The 16,572-nt window shown below is 43.3% G+C and overlaps 2 protein-coding genes across 3 annotated transcripts in view; both read right to left on the bottom strand.

Annotated features, from left to right (window-relative positions):
• The window catches only part of LOC110298309 (zinc finger protein 60-like), a 22,467-nt gene extending 20,951 nt beyond the window's left edge, over positions 1-1,516 (bottom strand). Inside the window, exon 1 of one of the 2 annotated variants that reach the window (XM_021167475.2) lies at positions 1,346-1,516. The gene's annotated coding sequence lies outside the window, so the exon portion shown is untranslated. The remainder of the gene's footprint in view (positions 1-1,345) is intronic. The other variant, XM_029479226.1, reaches the window with a different exon arrangement.
• Positions 1,517-5,086: 3,570 nt separating this feature from the next.
• LOC110298476 (zinc finger protein 59) overlaps positions 5,087-16,572 on the bottom strand; it is a 162,824-nt gene continuing 151,338 nt past the window's right edge. The window contains exons 5-6 of the mRNA XM_021167763.2: positions 15,757-15,855; positions 5,087-8,707 (exon numbers count right to left, since the gene is read on the bottom strand). Of these exons, the coding sequence (XP_021023422.1) occupies positions 7,005-8,707; positions 15,757-15,855 (1,802 nt within the window). The 3' untranslated portion in view covers positions 5,087-7,004. The remainder of the gene's footprint in view (positions 8,708-15,756; positions 15,856-16,572) is intronic.

Raw genomic sequence — 16,572 nt, 5'->3', positions numbered from 1 at the left:
TTTGTAGAGACAGGGTTTCTCTGTGTAGCCCTGGCTGTCCTGGAACTCATTCTGTAAACCAGGCTGGCCTCGAACTCAGAAATTCGCCTGCCTCTACCTCCCAAGTGCTAGGATCAAAGGTGTGTGCCACCACTGCCCAGCAATCACGTTGTTTCTCACACTCCCTTGTCCTGCAGAACCCTGAGGGGAATGAACCCAAGATGGCCTCACAGAGAACAACTAAAGCACACCAGGCCCTTAGGATATGGCGGCACTGCACTAACAGGCTTCACCACAGGCATCCTAACATCCTTCACGACAGGCCTGGAGAGCCTGAGGGGACAGAACCAAGACTCCAACCCGATACCACAGATCCACACTCCACGATCAATCACAGCATTGCTCATCTAGATCTGGCCAACATTACCCATTCCACACACACACACACACTCACACAGTCAGAAAATCACTAGCTTTCAAAGATGCCAAATTCAGTGCTATCACTTTCCCAGCTGAAATGGTGAACAGACGTAGTCTACCACCCGCAGTTTTCTGCTGCTTTGAGAGGCAGGCCTGTAAAGATAGGATGAGTGATGCCATTGAAATAGGAGTCAATTTAACAGATAGGGATGTGAAAGCCCTAACGCTAACCTCTGGAGACTCCTATCTATAATATGTTCAGAAAAAGAAGTGATTGTAGAGAGAAGATGTCAAGGGATGTCACTGAAACGATAATGTGAATACTAAGTGGAAAGGGAAGGGACAATGTAAGGGACACAATGGTGGAGGTGTCAATTTGCCTGTCCCTCCTTCAGTTACTGACAATTCCATATTCTAAAACTAAAACCTCATTTTTAAACAGAAAGAAAGCACAAGCTCATTCTTTAATCTTAGTTGTGCAGCAATAAAGTTCTCATTCTACTTCAGCCCTCCTTTGTAATGGCTGAGGCACGGAGCCTGAGTAAGATCCCAGACTACATCTGAGATGAGATGCTGGGATTAAAGGCGTACGCCACCACGCCCGGCTGCTGCCTGCTCTCTTAAGCAACCCTAGAGACTCTTCCGTCCTGAAATGCTCAACTCAGGGCCTCAGGGAAAGCTTCCCTTCAGACTCCGCACTCTTCTCTCTGAAGCTTGGTCCTCTGCTTCAGCCCCTGTGGCCAGGGGAGAAAGTAGGAGCAGAGAGCAACAAGCCGGGTGACACTGGGTGACAGAGATAATGCAGAGAATTCAAAGTGTGCACACTCGGACAGACACACACACACACCACCACCACCTGCAGCAGCACTGTCCCCACACACATAAACACACAAGCACCCCACACCGCGGTCCACATCCACACCCAGCCGGCTGGTTCCCGCCTTACGTGGAGACCGGAGCCAACTAGAGATTTCTTCCTCCGACCAGAAAGATCGGACTTTCCGCTTTAACGGCACCAGGACACCCAGAGCCTATCCACTACTTCTGCCATGGTGGCCCTGAAAACTACAGCCCTAGCTACCGGAGATCCGAGAAGCCCGGGGCTGCAGAGAGCTCCCAGCATGCAACTTGGCCCAGCCCATTTGAGAGCTGCGTCCTGTGGCTTGTGAGAGTTCCCACGGGGAGGGGGGTACTACCCAACTTTAAAGGGGAGGCTCCCCACTGTGATCAAAATAGTTCCGGGTTCTACTAGTAACTGATTTTCTCTCCTGTGGAGCTGACAGACAAACTGAAGTTTTAAAGTTCAAAAGAAGTAAGATCAAATCAGCCTGTAATTGGCTGTATCTTTGCTTGAGACTGAGTGGGATTCCACCTCGCTGTGCTCTGCTAGGGACTATGGTAAATTTGAAAAGACTGAGCTAAAGAATTGGTTGGTTTGAACGCAGGTAGTTTAGCGATTTCAGAGAGAAACAGTTCTGGACACTCCCAGGGTTCATTGTCGCTGTGTTGGAGTTCAGGAAGTCGCCACTCAAACCTTAGATACACCAAGCTCAGTTAAGCAAGACTAGTTTATTAAACACGTACCATAGTACTGGAGTTCAGGACTGCAAAAAGGACTCGGGAGCCTAATTGTAGTAGTAGTCTGCTCTCAGGGTAGGCTTTTTATATGAGAAACCAGGTTCAAAAGTTTAAAGGGCAAGGAGGGGAGCTGCTGGCTTCCTAGGCAAAGTATATTATTAGCAAACCTAAAGCTGATAGGGCCTGAGTAAAGTAAGGGGGGGGGTGGATGGTGGGGAACTGGGGAATTTCAGAACAGTGAGATAACAGAGCATGAGTATTAAAACTTTTTGGCTTATTAGCAGCATTCTTCAATGTCAGCCACAAAAAACAAACAAACAAACAAACAAAAAACACTGAGCTCATATGCAAGTACAGGAAGAGCTGCCCAGTGGTCAGCTCTTACTCAAGATATTTTAGACATAACAGTTGACATTTACCTTTGATTCAATGGGTCCTACATACAGCTTTGTGGAATAAGATTAGCAGACCTCGTACAGATCATCGAGAGCACACAGAACAAAACAGGGTATGTGGTCAGCGTGTCCCTGAGCTCAGTCACTTCTCTATGTCAGTGACTGGCAGGCATGTTACAGCAACGCTATGAAATAGCTGGCAGGCATAGAACAGAATGGCTGCAGCTATGCTGAGGAGGAGGGGAGTCAGACCATAACATCCGTTATCTAGACGGGAAAATGTGAGTGAGAACCACAGCGGTATGCATCAACAGGGCTGTGTCCATTAGGCAGTCACTTACATCATGCTGGACAATGAGCGGATGAAGGACTAGCATGTACAGGTAGCCTAAACAAAAACATACACGTGTTTCTAGAAAACCCTATTTATTGTAACATGACACTATTGAACTCTCAAAACTACTTTCGTTGTCTCCTGTATTTACAGGAATTTTCCAGAATGTGAGAGTAAACAAATGTTGAAGAGACTAGACCACGCTAGTAGTAAAAGTAATCGCATTAAAATGTAAATTATCTAAATGCTAAAGTATAGGTTTGTCACATTAGATTGAAAAATAAGTCAGACCCAGCCATGTGTTTACTACAGAAAAAATGTTAAAGATAAATACTCCAGCAGATTCAAAGTGACCATCCTCACATAGTCAAAAGAAGACTAAATTTGACTTTAAAGTCGAGGCAGATTTTGGGCCAAAGGACATTGCCAGTGATAATAAAGAGGGCAAGTCAGTCATCAAGTGACAGTAAACATGGCTGGGCGTGGTAGCAATGCCTTCTATCCCAGCAGTGGGGAGGCACAGCCAGCTGCATGTCTGTGAGAAGAGGCCACCGAGGACTACCCAGTGAAACCCTGTCTAAGAACTAAAATACACTCAGATTATGGTGGCACATGCCTTTAATCCAAGGCCTAGGGAGGCAGAGCCAGGAGAATGTCTGTGAGTTCAAGGCCAGCCTGGTCTACAGAGTGAGTTGCAAGACAACCAGTACTACACAGGAAAACTTTGTCTCGAAAAACCAAAAACCAAAACCAAAACAAGCAAACTAAAATAAACTCAGAGTATATTCCTAATACCACACCTTTATAACATGAAGAAGGGGAAAACATACTAGGACAGTAAGAAGTAACAACCAAATCCAGTATCGCATACATATGTTTTCAGTCTCAATAACGGACAGAAGAAATCCAGAAAAGCAACAGAGCAGAGTTGATTTAGACAGCATCATCACCTATGAATGCAAGTGAATAAAAATGGAGACAGCTAAACTTAAATGGAATCAGGGTGACTGTGTGTTCCTGTCCACACACCTGTGGCAGAAATGCTCATCACCTGAAGATATTTCTGTTTAAAGCTTCCTTTTTTCATGCTACTTTCTGAAAAATATAAATACCAGCACTTATAAAAATTAAAGACTCCATCTATTTTAAGATATTCGACAGGCTGATTAGTAATGTAGACACTGTAGGCAAGGAGTCCCCAGCCTGACCCAAGTGACTCCTTCTGCAAAGCTTTGGTTTTGTTTCACTGGCTTTTGGATCATTTATAAAGATGCTTAGCCTTTGGTCATGCCAATGTGTTCCAGTCCTCCTTTCTCTCCAGTGTGATTCTGGTCGGTCTGCTCCATCTTTCCTGTGTCACAGTTCTTTTCTTAGTGCTACCCCTTATCCCTCATGGGGAAAAAAATTAGGTAATTGGGCTCCCTTTTCTGTATAGCTGCTGTGTGGAATTTGGGGTAGCTGGATACATAACTAGAGAGATGAATGTACACCATCAATGTTCATAAGCTACAAATTCCTGCTCGAATTCCTGCTGTAGTTCTGTCCATCCTCAGTTCTCAGCTCTTTCCGCCTTTGTCTCCTGCGATACATAACTTCATCCTCCTCACACAAAGATGCATCTCTCTTTTCAAATACTCTTCTGTCCTGCTTCTGAAGGTGACAGCGGCCATGTGTCGAGAAATCCCTGCATTCTCTTCCCCCTTCCTGATCCTCACTTCACACCCATCCTCTTCTAGATCTGAGTTACTGCCCCTCTCCACAATGAACATTGGTTTTCATACTTCTGTCATGTTCTTGCATGGGGTTTTATTGTTATTGCTTGGTTTTGTTTGGTTGGTTTTCTTGAAACAAGGATTTCTCTGTGTGGCCTTGGATGTTCTAGAACTTTCTTTGTAGACCAGGCTAACCTTCTGAGTGCTAGATTTCAGGTGTGCATCACCACCTGGTTGGATCTTATGTTTTAAATAATGTCACACCTTGTGGTGCTTTGAATAAAAATCAGACTCATAGGGAGTGGCATTATTGTGAATGTGGCCTGAGCAGAGTATGAGGGGCTCTGTGGGAGGAAAGGTGTTACAGGGGGTGAGCTTGTACTTTTTAGAAGCTCAAACAAGGCTTAGTGTCTCTGTCTCCCTGCTGCCTTGGGTCCAGATGTATAATTCTTAGTTACCTCTCCAGAACCACGTGTGCCAGACAGAGTGCTGCTATGCTTCCCAACACAATGATAATGGGCTAAACCTCCCAACTGTACGCAAGCCCCACTTAAGAGTTGCTGTGGTCATTGTCTCTTCACAGCAATATAAAACCTCAAGTAAGACATACCTCAGTCTAAGGAATCTTAAGTGTGCCTGTAGTAACTAAACAGCCTGGGTTGCTGCCTTCCATCTGCATCAATCCTGAGCTCCCTTTAAACCCCACGAAGTTCTGGATGACCTGTGACAATGCCACTTATTGATTCCATGCTGTTCATTCCCTTGGCTTTTTTCTCCATTTTTCATGTGTGTGGTGTCACTGTTTGTATGTGTGAGGGGAGTGGTGTGCATGCAGAAATGCACAATAAGACAAAATCAAAAATGACCAAGCAATGCAAAGTAAACAAAAAGGTCACAAAAATACCACCAGGTTTATTTTGTGTGGGCCCTGAGGTGTTGATACACCCAGTGAGACAGCATTGGAGACACCTGATTTTTATTTGCTAGCAGGTGTCAATTCCAGATAGTTCACTGGTTAGGGGTGGGAGCCCATGGTTCCCCCCACCCCCCATTGTTAAGACTGTCTTCCTTGAACCTGCACACACTGCATGGACTCTTGAGAGTTCATAATGTGCATCTGTTGTGTCTGGAAGTCAGTATTTCCTTGAAGACATCCCTTGGCTCTTACAATCTTCCTGCCTTCTCTTGTCTGTAGATCCCTGAGCCTTTAGGCTTGTGTATTTATTTATTTTTTCTTTTCCAAGATACCCTGGATTTCATACATGAAACCCGGGCTTGCCTTAAATGCCTGATAATTCTCCTACCTCAGCCTCTCATATTCTGGAATTACAGGCAAAAGTCACCACACCTAGCTTCAATCCTTAAAGCAAAGGACTCTGAATTGCAGGCATCCAGCCTTTTCTCCTAGACTTTAGAGCCACCAGGGCTTTGTTGTTGCTGCCAATGGAGCAATGGCAGAGTCGGGTTCTTCATGCAGGCCCCTCACAGTTTAACTGTCAGTGTTCTGTGTCCTGACCCTGTAGGGAGGATAGAACAACTTTTTTTCCAGTCACGTTTGGCAGCATCCTGGGACACGCTCTACAAACGCAGTCAATCTAGACTGTTAGAATGCTGGGAAAACGTTGTCAGGAGACTTCCTAGATTTCTGAGGATAAGAGACATTTTCAACAGAGTATCTGAACCGACTTCCCAAATTCTCATTCCAAAGGATTTCTTGGCATCAACAGTATATGAATACCCTGATGTTCACCAAATCCCAGGGCAGATTAAAGTTCTCATTTTATGCGACATCATGGTCTTCCCAATATGAGTTCTCTGACGTTCAGGAAGATTTTCATACAGTGGCTTGTCCTCCTTCACATGCACATGACTCCTGTGATTATGGATTTTGTGATGTTGCGTAAGCTCACCATTTACAATAAAAGCTTTCTCACCGAGTCTTCACAGTCACGGCATCTCGGGACTCGTATGGACTCTCTAATGAGCTGTAAGAGCGGAGCTGATTCTGTAAATACTCCCACATTCCTTGCATCCATAGTGTTTGACACAAGCAAACATTTTTTTATGTTGAAGAAGGCCCCAGCTCCACTTGGAGGTCTGTGCACATTCTTTATACTGATAAGGTGTCCTACCTGTATGAATTTGCCACTATGCATGAAGGCTGAACGAAGTCTAAACATTTTCCCACCTTACTTTTATTCATAGGCTTTCTCACCAGTAGAACTTCTCTGATATACAGGGAACTTAGAATTACTGTAGGCCTTTCCATATTCCTTACATCATAAGACTTCTTATTAATATTATATTTAGAATGTCAAAACAAGTTTCATATTCAACTAAAGGTCTTCCTACATTCTTAACAGTGGTAATGTTTCTTCCAGTGTGAATTCTTTGATGTCCTTTAAGGTCTCCACCACACATAAAGTACATCCCACATTCTTTATATTCATGATGATTCTTGCCAGTATGAATTCTAACATGTCTAAGAATTTTGTAAAGATATTAAAAAGCTTCCCCATATTCATGACATTGAATGAGCTTCTCACTGGTATGGACTCTAAGCTCTGTTCCATGAACAATGTCTGTTCAATCTTCCACACACTGAAAGAGTTTCACATCAGTATGAATTCTCAGATGTTTATTGAGTTGTGATTTACATCTGAAGGCTGACCCACACAGCTCACATTCAAATGGTTTCTCTCCAGAATGAATGCTCTGATGCTGAATGAGGTACGCCAGAACAACGAAGGCCTTTCCACACTCCTGACACTTAAAAGGTTTCTCATCAGAATGAATTTTCCGATGGTGGAATAGGCTTGAGCGGTGAATAAAACCTTTCCCACACTCACTGCATTCATATGATTTCACACCAGCATGAACAGCGCCATGTTGAATGAGATTGGATTCACGCTTGAAAGACTTCCCACATACCTTGCATTCAAAGGGTCTTTTACTTGTATGAACAATTTTATGGCTATTAAGCTGGCTGGGAAGAAGGAAAGCCTTTCCACATTCTTTACATTCAAAAGGTTTCTCACCTCTGTGAGACTTCTGATGATGAATGAGAAGTGTATTAAGTCTAAAGAACTTCCCACATTCTTCACACTGGAAGGGTTTCTTCCCAGTGTGAATACTCTCATGTTCAGTTAGTTTTGACCTTTGACGAAAGCATTTCCCACACTCCTTGCACTGATAGGGTTTCCCATCAGTGTGAACTGTGAGATGCTTATTAAGTTGGTACTTATTTGGGAAGGCTGACCCACAGAGCTTACACTTGAAAGGATTCTCTTCGGTGTGAGTTTTCAGATGCTCAGAAAGATATACCTGAAGCCGAAAAGCCTTCCCACATACATTGCATTCCAAGTATTTCTCTTCCATGTGAGTTTTCTGATGCTCAGAAAGGTATAGTTGAAGCCGGAAAGCACTCCCACATACATTGCATTCAAAGGGTTTCTCGCCGCTATGAATGCGCTGGTGCTTAACAAGGTGTCTGGCAGTTCTGAATTTCTTGCCACATTCCTCACATTCAAATGGCTTCTCTTCACTATGACTGCTCTGGTGCCGAGTGAGGTGAGCAAGAACAATGAAGCCCTTCCCACAATCCTTACACTGAAAAGGTCTCTCACCAGAATGGATTTTCTGATGGCGCACAAAACTTCTGTGTCGTTTAAAGGCTTTCCCACACTCATTACATTCATATGGTTTCACATCAGCATGGATAAGCCCATGTTCAACAAGGCTGGAGACACGGTTGAAGGACTTCCCACATTCCCTGCATGCAAATGCTTTTGCACCTGTATGAATGGCTTTAGGGTACTTGAGTAGGTTGGGATGTTGAAAAGCCTGTCTGCCTTCATTATGACTGAAAGGTTTCTCCCCACTGTGAGACTTCTGATGTCTTGTGAGCTGTTGGGGGAGTCTGAAGGCCTTCCCACACTCCTCACATTCATAGGGCTTCTCTCCAGTGTGAACACTCTGATGCTGAGTTAGAGTTGACCTACAACCAAAGCACTTCCCACACTCTTTACATTCATACGGTTTTTCTGTATTGTGAGCAAGAGTCTGGCAGGTATAAGGAGGCATTTCTGCCTTGTTAGTAATCTGTTGACCAGCGTCACTCTGACAATCCTGTAGTCCTTGGAATGTACTATAGTTGGGGCCATTACTAAACCAGGAGCCCTTGAGGTCAAAAGTTCTACTTAATTGCTTTATGCTCTGTTTGGAAATTTTTCTATTATTAATACGATTTTGGGGGGATATATTTTCAGCATCATAATCTGCTTCCAAATCTGAAAGAAAAGGAGAAAAGCAAGAATACTTTTATTTTCTGGTAACACACATACACACATTTTCCTGTAACATAAGAGCCATTAAATGAATGAACACACTCTAAAGTAATCTCTGAGAAGCTGTGTGGGAGCACGGAGAGCAGCAGTAAGGAAAGTTTATGTAAGAAGATACTCTTTACAGTAGAACAGGTTGGAAATGGGACGACATGTCTGTGGTGAGAACTCTGGTTTCCTTAAAAACACAGAAATTTTATGAAACTATGTTTTTGTTTGTCTCCTTTGTAACAGCCCTGGTTGTCAGGGAGTTGTTTTGTAGATCAGACCAGCCTCAAACTCACAACAGATCCACCTGGCTCTGTCTCCTATCTGCTGGTATATAATTTAAGGTATATGTCACGACTCCCAGCATATGTTTCCAATCCCGGGTATAGGATATGGGACTACTTCAGATTGCTCAGAGCAACAGACTATGATTTGCCTAGTGCTATGGCAGGGGCTTGATTATGCCAGCTATAGATAATTTTTGAGAGTCTATGATGCTTAAAATTCTGGGGAATCTTGAGAGGGGCTATGAATGCTAGAGTACCCAGAGGTGCTGAGGGAGGCTCTGCTCCTGCTGCCGGTCGCTGATCTTGTGGTCTGTCAAGTGGTTGCACACAGAGAGAGAAGAAGAAACTGGATATCCCGGCAGCCAAGATCAAAGTTGCTCCAAGAAACTTGAAGCCCTAATCAGCAGGCTATCTGATATCTAAGGATATCAACACTCCTTTTCCCCTCTAGCCTTCTTTCTCTCCTAATGTTGGCAGTTGGAAGGATGGAATAATGGTGGAAAAGGGATGTAGAAAAAGAAACCCACACAGTAGCCAAAAGTCTCTTTATAGGTCAACTTTACCACATTATAACTGTACTGAAATAATCTTACGTGTTTATTTGTATACTACTTGAAATACACAGCAATTAGACATTCCTACCAGCCTGCCCTTGGGGGCCTAGTAGCAGTAACGTATGTCATCACACACAGGTACCAGGTGTTCCAGGTGTGGCCCATAAAAGGCCCCAGCCACCCCAGCTCACTCTCCCATTCTGTCTTTCTCTCAATCTGTCTTGTTCATTTTCTCTGTCACTTTGTTTTTCCCCCCAACCCCGTGTCCCCACTGGAGATAGCCTTTCAATTTCAGCCATGTAGCTGGTCATTGCTACTTTGTGGGTTCTTCTTTTTCCCACCTTTCATCCCCATCGTTTCACCCACTAACACTAGATAAGAAAGAAATAGGATAGAGGGGAGACACTGAGAAGGATTCCTCAATCTAACTTCTTTCCCACCCATTTCTCCAAATTTCCAGCCCAATCCCTTTAAAAGTTTCTCCCAACTATTCCTCCCCCAGTTCCCCAACAGTGTACTTAAACAGCCGCTCTTCCAGTTTTCCTAATGCTAGCAACAACTGTTCTAGCCTATCTACTCAGCCCAGCTTCTCCTGACTCAACTGTCTCCTAACAATATCTTCTGCCCAGTTGCCTTTGTCTCTCACTCTGCTCCATCTCCATTCTCAGCCTCTGCTTTATATCCTACACTGAAGGTCACAGGGCCAAGCAGTTCTAATAATCAAGAATTCTTAAAAGGCCAGTTCATTAGCAACTGGGGATCCTTTAAAGGGCCAGAAGCACATGATAACTACACCATGACCCCAACCCCCAGTGAAGCTCTTACACTCTCTCAATTGTGTGGTATAAGTTCTTAGCCACATACCTTGGCATAAGCCTGCCAAAGTTACCCACAACTTGCCACTTTATCCTAACCTTTATTAAAGGTTTTTGAACTAAATCCTGAGGGGTGGAGGAAAAAACAATACCCAACAAAGACAAGACCAGACATCGGCACTTAGAATTATACTCTTCCCAATGGCACATGCATAAATATCAGCATGAAAACACAATAAAAGTTAGGGCAGTACGTGCACACTAGAGCCAAGCAACCCTACCTCCAAAGACCTTGAATATTGCAACATAGCTGAAGCACTAGAAAAACATTAACATCGCTTTCATACAGAGAAGAGAAGATTAAAGAGGAAGAAATGGAATCTATGAAAACACAAACCGTGGAAGGAAATGAATGAAGTAGCTCAAGACCTGAAAGCAGAATTAGAATCAATAGAGAAAACCAAAACTGAGATACATCTTTAATTGAAAAACTTAGAAACTCAAACAGGAACCTCAGAAGCAAACCTCCCCAACACAGTACAAGAGACAGTAGAGAGAATCTGGGGCACTGTAGACACAATAGGAGAAATGAATACCTCATGGAAATCCAAAAACAACAACAAACAAACAAAAAGCCCAAACCCTGCTCAAACTATCCAGGAAATCATGTATACAATGGGAAGACAAAATCTAGGAATAAGTATAGAGGAAGGAGAAGAAACTCAGGTCAAAAATCAAGGAAACATTTTCAACAAAATCACAGAAAACTCCCCTAAACTAAAGAATAACATGCCTATTAAGGAACAAGAACCATGCCGACAACCGTAGACTGAAGAAACGAAGGTCCTGTCCCGTCAGCACATAATAACCGAAACACTAAACATACAAGACATGCAAGAATATGAAAAGCTGCAAAGGACACAGATCAAGAATAAAGGCAGCTTACTGGGATAATGCATGGCTGCTTCCTGGAGGCTTGAAAAGTCATAAGGGAATGGGCAGATACTTTACAGAGTCTGGAAGACCACAGATGCTATTCCCAGCAAAATTTTCCATTACCAATAATCATAAAAACTTCATGGTATTGGTATAGAAACAGACAGGTTGATCAATGGAAACGAATTGAAGACCCAGAAATAAACACACACACCTACAGACACTTGATTTTTGACAAAGAAGATAAAACCATACAATGGAAAAGGGAGAGCATATTCAACAAATGCTGTTGGTCTAACTGTATGTCTGCAATATAGAAGAATGAAAATAGATCCATATTTATCACCTGCATAAAATTCAAGTTCAAATGGATCAAAGACCTCAATGTAAAATCAGATACACTAAATCTAATAGAACAGAAAGTGGGGAACAACCTTCAAAATGTTGCTAAAGGAGACAATTTCCTAAACCAATGACTCAGGCCCAAAGATCACAAATTAAGAAATGGGACCTCATGAAACTGCAAAGCTTCTGTAAGTCAAAGGACACCATCAATAGGAAAAAAAAAAAAAAAAAAAAATGGGAAAATACAGATTAGGAAAAGATCTTCACCAATACTACATCTGACAGAGGGCTAATATCCAAAATATACAAAGAAATCAAGAAGTTAGGTACCAACAAACCAAATAACCCAATTTAAAAAATGGGATCCAGAACTAAACAGACAGTTCTCAAGAGGACTCTTGAATGGCCGAGAAGCACGGAAAGAAATGTTCAACATTCTTAGTCATCAGCGAAATGCAAGTCAAAACGACTCGGAGAGTCCACCTTACATCCATCAGAATGGCTAAGATCAAAAACTCAAGGGACAGCACATGCTGGCAAACTTTTGGAGCGAGGGAAACACTCCTCCACTGCTGGTGGGAATGTAAACTTGTACAACCATTCTGGAAATCAATTTGGCAATTTCTTAGAAAATTCGGAATAGCTGTGCCTCAAAACCCAGCTATACTGCTCCTGGACATATAACCTGACAGATGCTCCACAATTAGCACAAGGACACTTGCTCAACTATGCTCATAGCAGCTGTAGTCATAATAGCCAGAAACTGGAAACAACCTAGATGTCCGTCAACTGAAGAATGGATAAAGGAAATGTGGTTCATTTACACGGTGGAAATATTACTCAGCTATTAAAAACAAGGGCAACATACATTTTGCAGGGAAATAGATGGAACTAGAAAATATCATCCTGGGTGGGAAAATCCAGACCCAAAAGAACATGTGTGATAGGAACTTACTTATAAGTGAATATTAGCCATAAAGTACAAGATAACCATGCCATAATCAACAGACCCAAAGAAGCCAAATTACAAAAAGGGCCTAAGGGAGGATGGCTGAATCTTTCTTAGAAGGAAAAATAAAATAGATATTGGAGGAGGATGGGTGGAGGGAACTGGATGGGCGAGAGGATGGGGATGGGAGGAGGTCAGATGTAGGGAGAGCAGGGGAGAAAGAATGGAAATTGGTGGTGGTGGAGGGACTTGCCAGAGATGTGGGATGGGGGAAGGTCCCAGGAGTCTATGGGAGCAGCTCTAGCTAAGACTCCTAGCAATGAAGAATATGGGTCCGAAGTGGCCACTTCCTATAGCCAGGCAGGATTCTCAGTGAAGAGAGAACAACATGTCTTAGTAGGGTTTCTATTCATGCACAGACATCATGACAACATCATGAACATAGTTGAACAAGTTGGGGAGGAAAGGGTTTATTCAGCTTACACTTCCGCATTGCTGTTCATCACTAAAGGAAGTCAGGACTGGAACTCAAGCAGGTCAAGTAGCAGGAGCTGATGCAGAGGCCATGGAGGGATGTTTCTTACTGTCTTGTTTCCCCTGGCTTGCTCAGCTTGCTTTCTTATAGAACCCAGGACTACCAGCCCAGGGATGGCACCACCTACAATGGGCCCTCTCCCTTTGATCACCAACTGAGAAAATACTCCACGGCTGGATCTCATGGAGGCATTTCCCCAACTGAAGCTCCTTTTTCTGCAATAACTCCAGCCTGTGTCAAGTTGACACACAAAACCAGCCAGTACAGGACAGAAACCCATGCACAAAACCTTTGACCCAACATGTGTCCTACCTACAAGATATACAAGGACAATTATAGAACAGGGATGGAGGGTATGGCCAAACAAAGACTGCCCCAAATTGAGACCCATCCCATGGGCAAGAATCAACCCCTGACACTATTAATTATATTCTGTTGTGCTTGCAGACAGGAGCCTAGCATAGCTGTTCTCTGAGAGGCTCTACCCAGCAGCCAATGGAAAGAGATGCAGAGACGCACAACCAATCATTAGATGGAGCTCTAGGAGTCTTGTGTAAGAGTAGGGGTGGGGGCCTGAGGGACCAAGGGGACAAGGACTCCACTGGAAGACCAACAGAGTCAACTAACCTAGGCCCTTGAGGACTCCCAGAGACTGAACCAACAACAACCAAGGAGTGAGCGTGGGCTGAATCAAGGCCTCCTGCACATATGAAGTAGATGTGCAGCTTGGTCTTCATGAGGGTCTCCAAGAACAGGAGTGGAGGATATCCCTGAATCTGTTGCCAGCCTTTGGATCCCATTCCCCTAACTGAGCCACCTTGTCTGGCCTCAGTGGGAGACTCTGGGGTAACACCTAGAGGGGGCTCCCCCTTGTCAAAGAGAAGGGGAGGGAGGGATGGGGAGAGGGACCTGGGTGAGGGGTACTGGGAGGGGAGGGGCTGATATTGGGATGTAAAGTGGAAAAAAATAAGTAAATGTAATAAAAAATTTTTTAAAAGACAACAAAAAAAGAAAATTGGGTGAAGACAGAGATTAAAAGAGAAACTAAAGACTTTCTAGAATTGAATGAAAATGAAGACACAACACATCCAAGCTTACGGGACATGATGAAGGTGATTCTAAGAAGCAAGCTCATCACTTAAAACAAATGGAGAAATCTCACTCTAACAACACCAGAACAAAAAGCTCTAGAACAAAAAGATGAAATTACACCCAAAAGGAATAGAGTGTAAGAAGTAATTAAACTCAGGACTGAAATCAATAAAAGAGAAACAAAGGAAAAAACCAAATGAAGTATCAATGAAACACAGAGCTGGCTCTGAGAAACTCAGAAAGACTGACAGCCCTTAGCCCAATTATCTAAAAGTAGAAAAAGGAAATTCAAAGTAACAAAATTAAAGATGAAAGAATGACATAATTGTGGCTGGCCTTTGCTACTTTGTGAGCTCTTCTTTTTCCCACAGGATAGTACCGGCACAGAAACAGATACATTGAGCAAGAGAAATGAATTGAAGACATAAACCTACATACTGATAGACACCTGAAAGTTGCTTAAAAAAAAGTTAGAAATACACACTGGAAAAGACAGCATCTTCAACAAATAGGGCCAGTCAAAAAGTACAGCTGTGTGTACAAAGGTACAAATAGATCCACAATTATTACTCTGTACAAAACTTTACTCCAAATGGATCAAATATCTCAACATGAAACCAGACACACTCAACCTGAGAGAAGAGAAAGTAGGGAATAGGCTTGAACTCATTGCCACAGGAAAACAAGCTCTGAACAAGGCATCATAGACACAGGCACGGAAAACAAGAATTAATAAATGGGGCCGAGCCGGGCGTGGTGGCGCACGCCTTTAATCCCAGCACTCGGGAGGCAGAGGCAGGCGGATTTCTGAGTTCGAGGCCAGCCTGGTCTACAGAGTGAGTTCCAGGACAGCCAAGGCTACACAGAGAAACCCTGTCTCGAAAAACCAAAAAAAACCAAAAAACAAATAAATGGGGCCTTGTGAAACTGAAGAGCTTTTGCATAGCACAGGACACTGTCATTTGGACAAAGCAGCAGCCTACAGAAAGAAAAAAAATTAACAACTACACATACAACACAAGCCTAGTATCTAAAACATAGACAGAACTAAAACATTTACATACCAACAAAACAAATAACTCGATTAGAAAATAGGATACAGATCTCAACAGAGACTCCTCAACAACAAACTCAATTGGCTGAGACACCTATAACTCCAGCCTAAGGGAGCTGACCCTTTCTTACGGCCTCTTTGGATACCTGCACATGTGTGTGCACACACAACCAATAATGAAGTACTTTTAAATGTTACAGAGAGAGTGCACCTGCTACAGTAGGAGGGAAGAAATTAAGAACAACTTAAAGTGATTCTTGAAACAGAGACCCTTTGACAGGCTCTGCTGTGACCCTGACTTCCTTCCCAGGCCTCGGGCTTGTTTCCCACAGGCCCTGGGGCTTTGAAGGAAGTTTGCCACATCCAGTGCCAGCTCTGTGGAGCCTCTCTGACCACATCTGTACCTGGCAGGGCTGCAGGCTCACCTCACTCTTACTCACCTGGGCTCGGCCTGTCTGTTTCTTCCTTCACAGTCATCCAGGGCTCTTTCTCCTGCTCTAGTAAGACGATCAGATCTGGCTTAGAAATGCAATGTCCCACTTAAAAGAAAGAAAGAGATGGCTCAGTGTGTATACACTTATTTGTTTGTTTGTTTGTTAGTTTATTGAGACTCAATCTAATAATCCCAGGATGTCCTAGAACACAGTAAGTAGACCTGGCTGTCCTTGAATTTACTTGATCTGCCCACTCTTGCCTCCCAAATGCTGGGATTGAAGCTATATGCCACCATGCCCTGCCTGTGTAGATTTTCAAAATACAGACTTATCTATTATAAAGGTCTATACAACTTGGCACAGTGGGTGGATCACGCCTGTGAGCCCAGAAAATGGGGGAATGAGTGAGGCCCTCTGGGCTACAGAGCAAGACCCTTGTCTCCGAAAAACAGATAAAAAATTCTAAAAGCCAAAATAATGCTTTGGAAAGACTTCAGAGAAAAAGGAAAGAAACAACCTGGTCAAGAAACCAGCTGTTTCAAATTAGGATTTTAATCTCCTTTAAATGCAGATAAAGGCTTGTCATTTAAGAGGAAACATAATTGAGTGGTGAGAACATGAGCCCATAGGTTATACTGTCCAGTGTAGACCCCATCTCTGCAGCTCACTACTAATGACATTCATTTCCGAGAGTTCTATAGGATTCTATGCTCAAATTTCACATCTAATAACTAGGAATGGAGGCACACACATATAATCACAATTCTTGAAGAGTAAAAACAGGCAGATAAGAAGTACAAGGCCAGCACTCGGGAGGCAGAG

This window comes from Mus caroli, chromosome 7, assembly GCF_900094665.2.
Source record: "Mus caroli chromosome 7, CAROLI_EIJ_v1.1, whole genome shotgun sequence".
In the NCBI taxonomy this organism is placed as follows: Eukaryota; Metazoa; Chordata; class Mammalia; order Rodentia; family Muridae; genus Mus; species Mus caroli.
The sequence above is the reverse complement of the archived record's forward strand: the minus strand, read 5'-3'. Positions and strand labels throughout refer to the sequence as shown.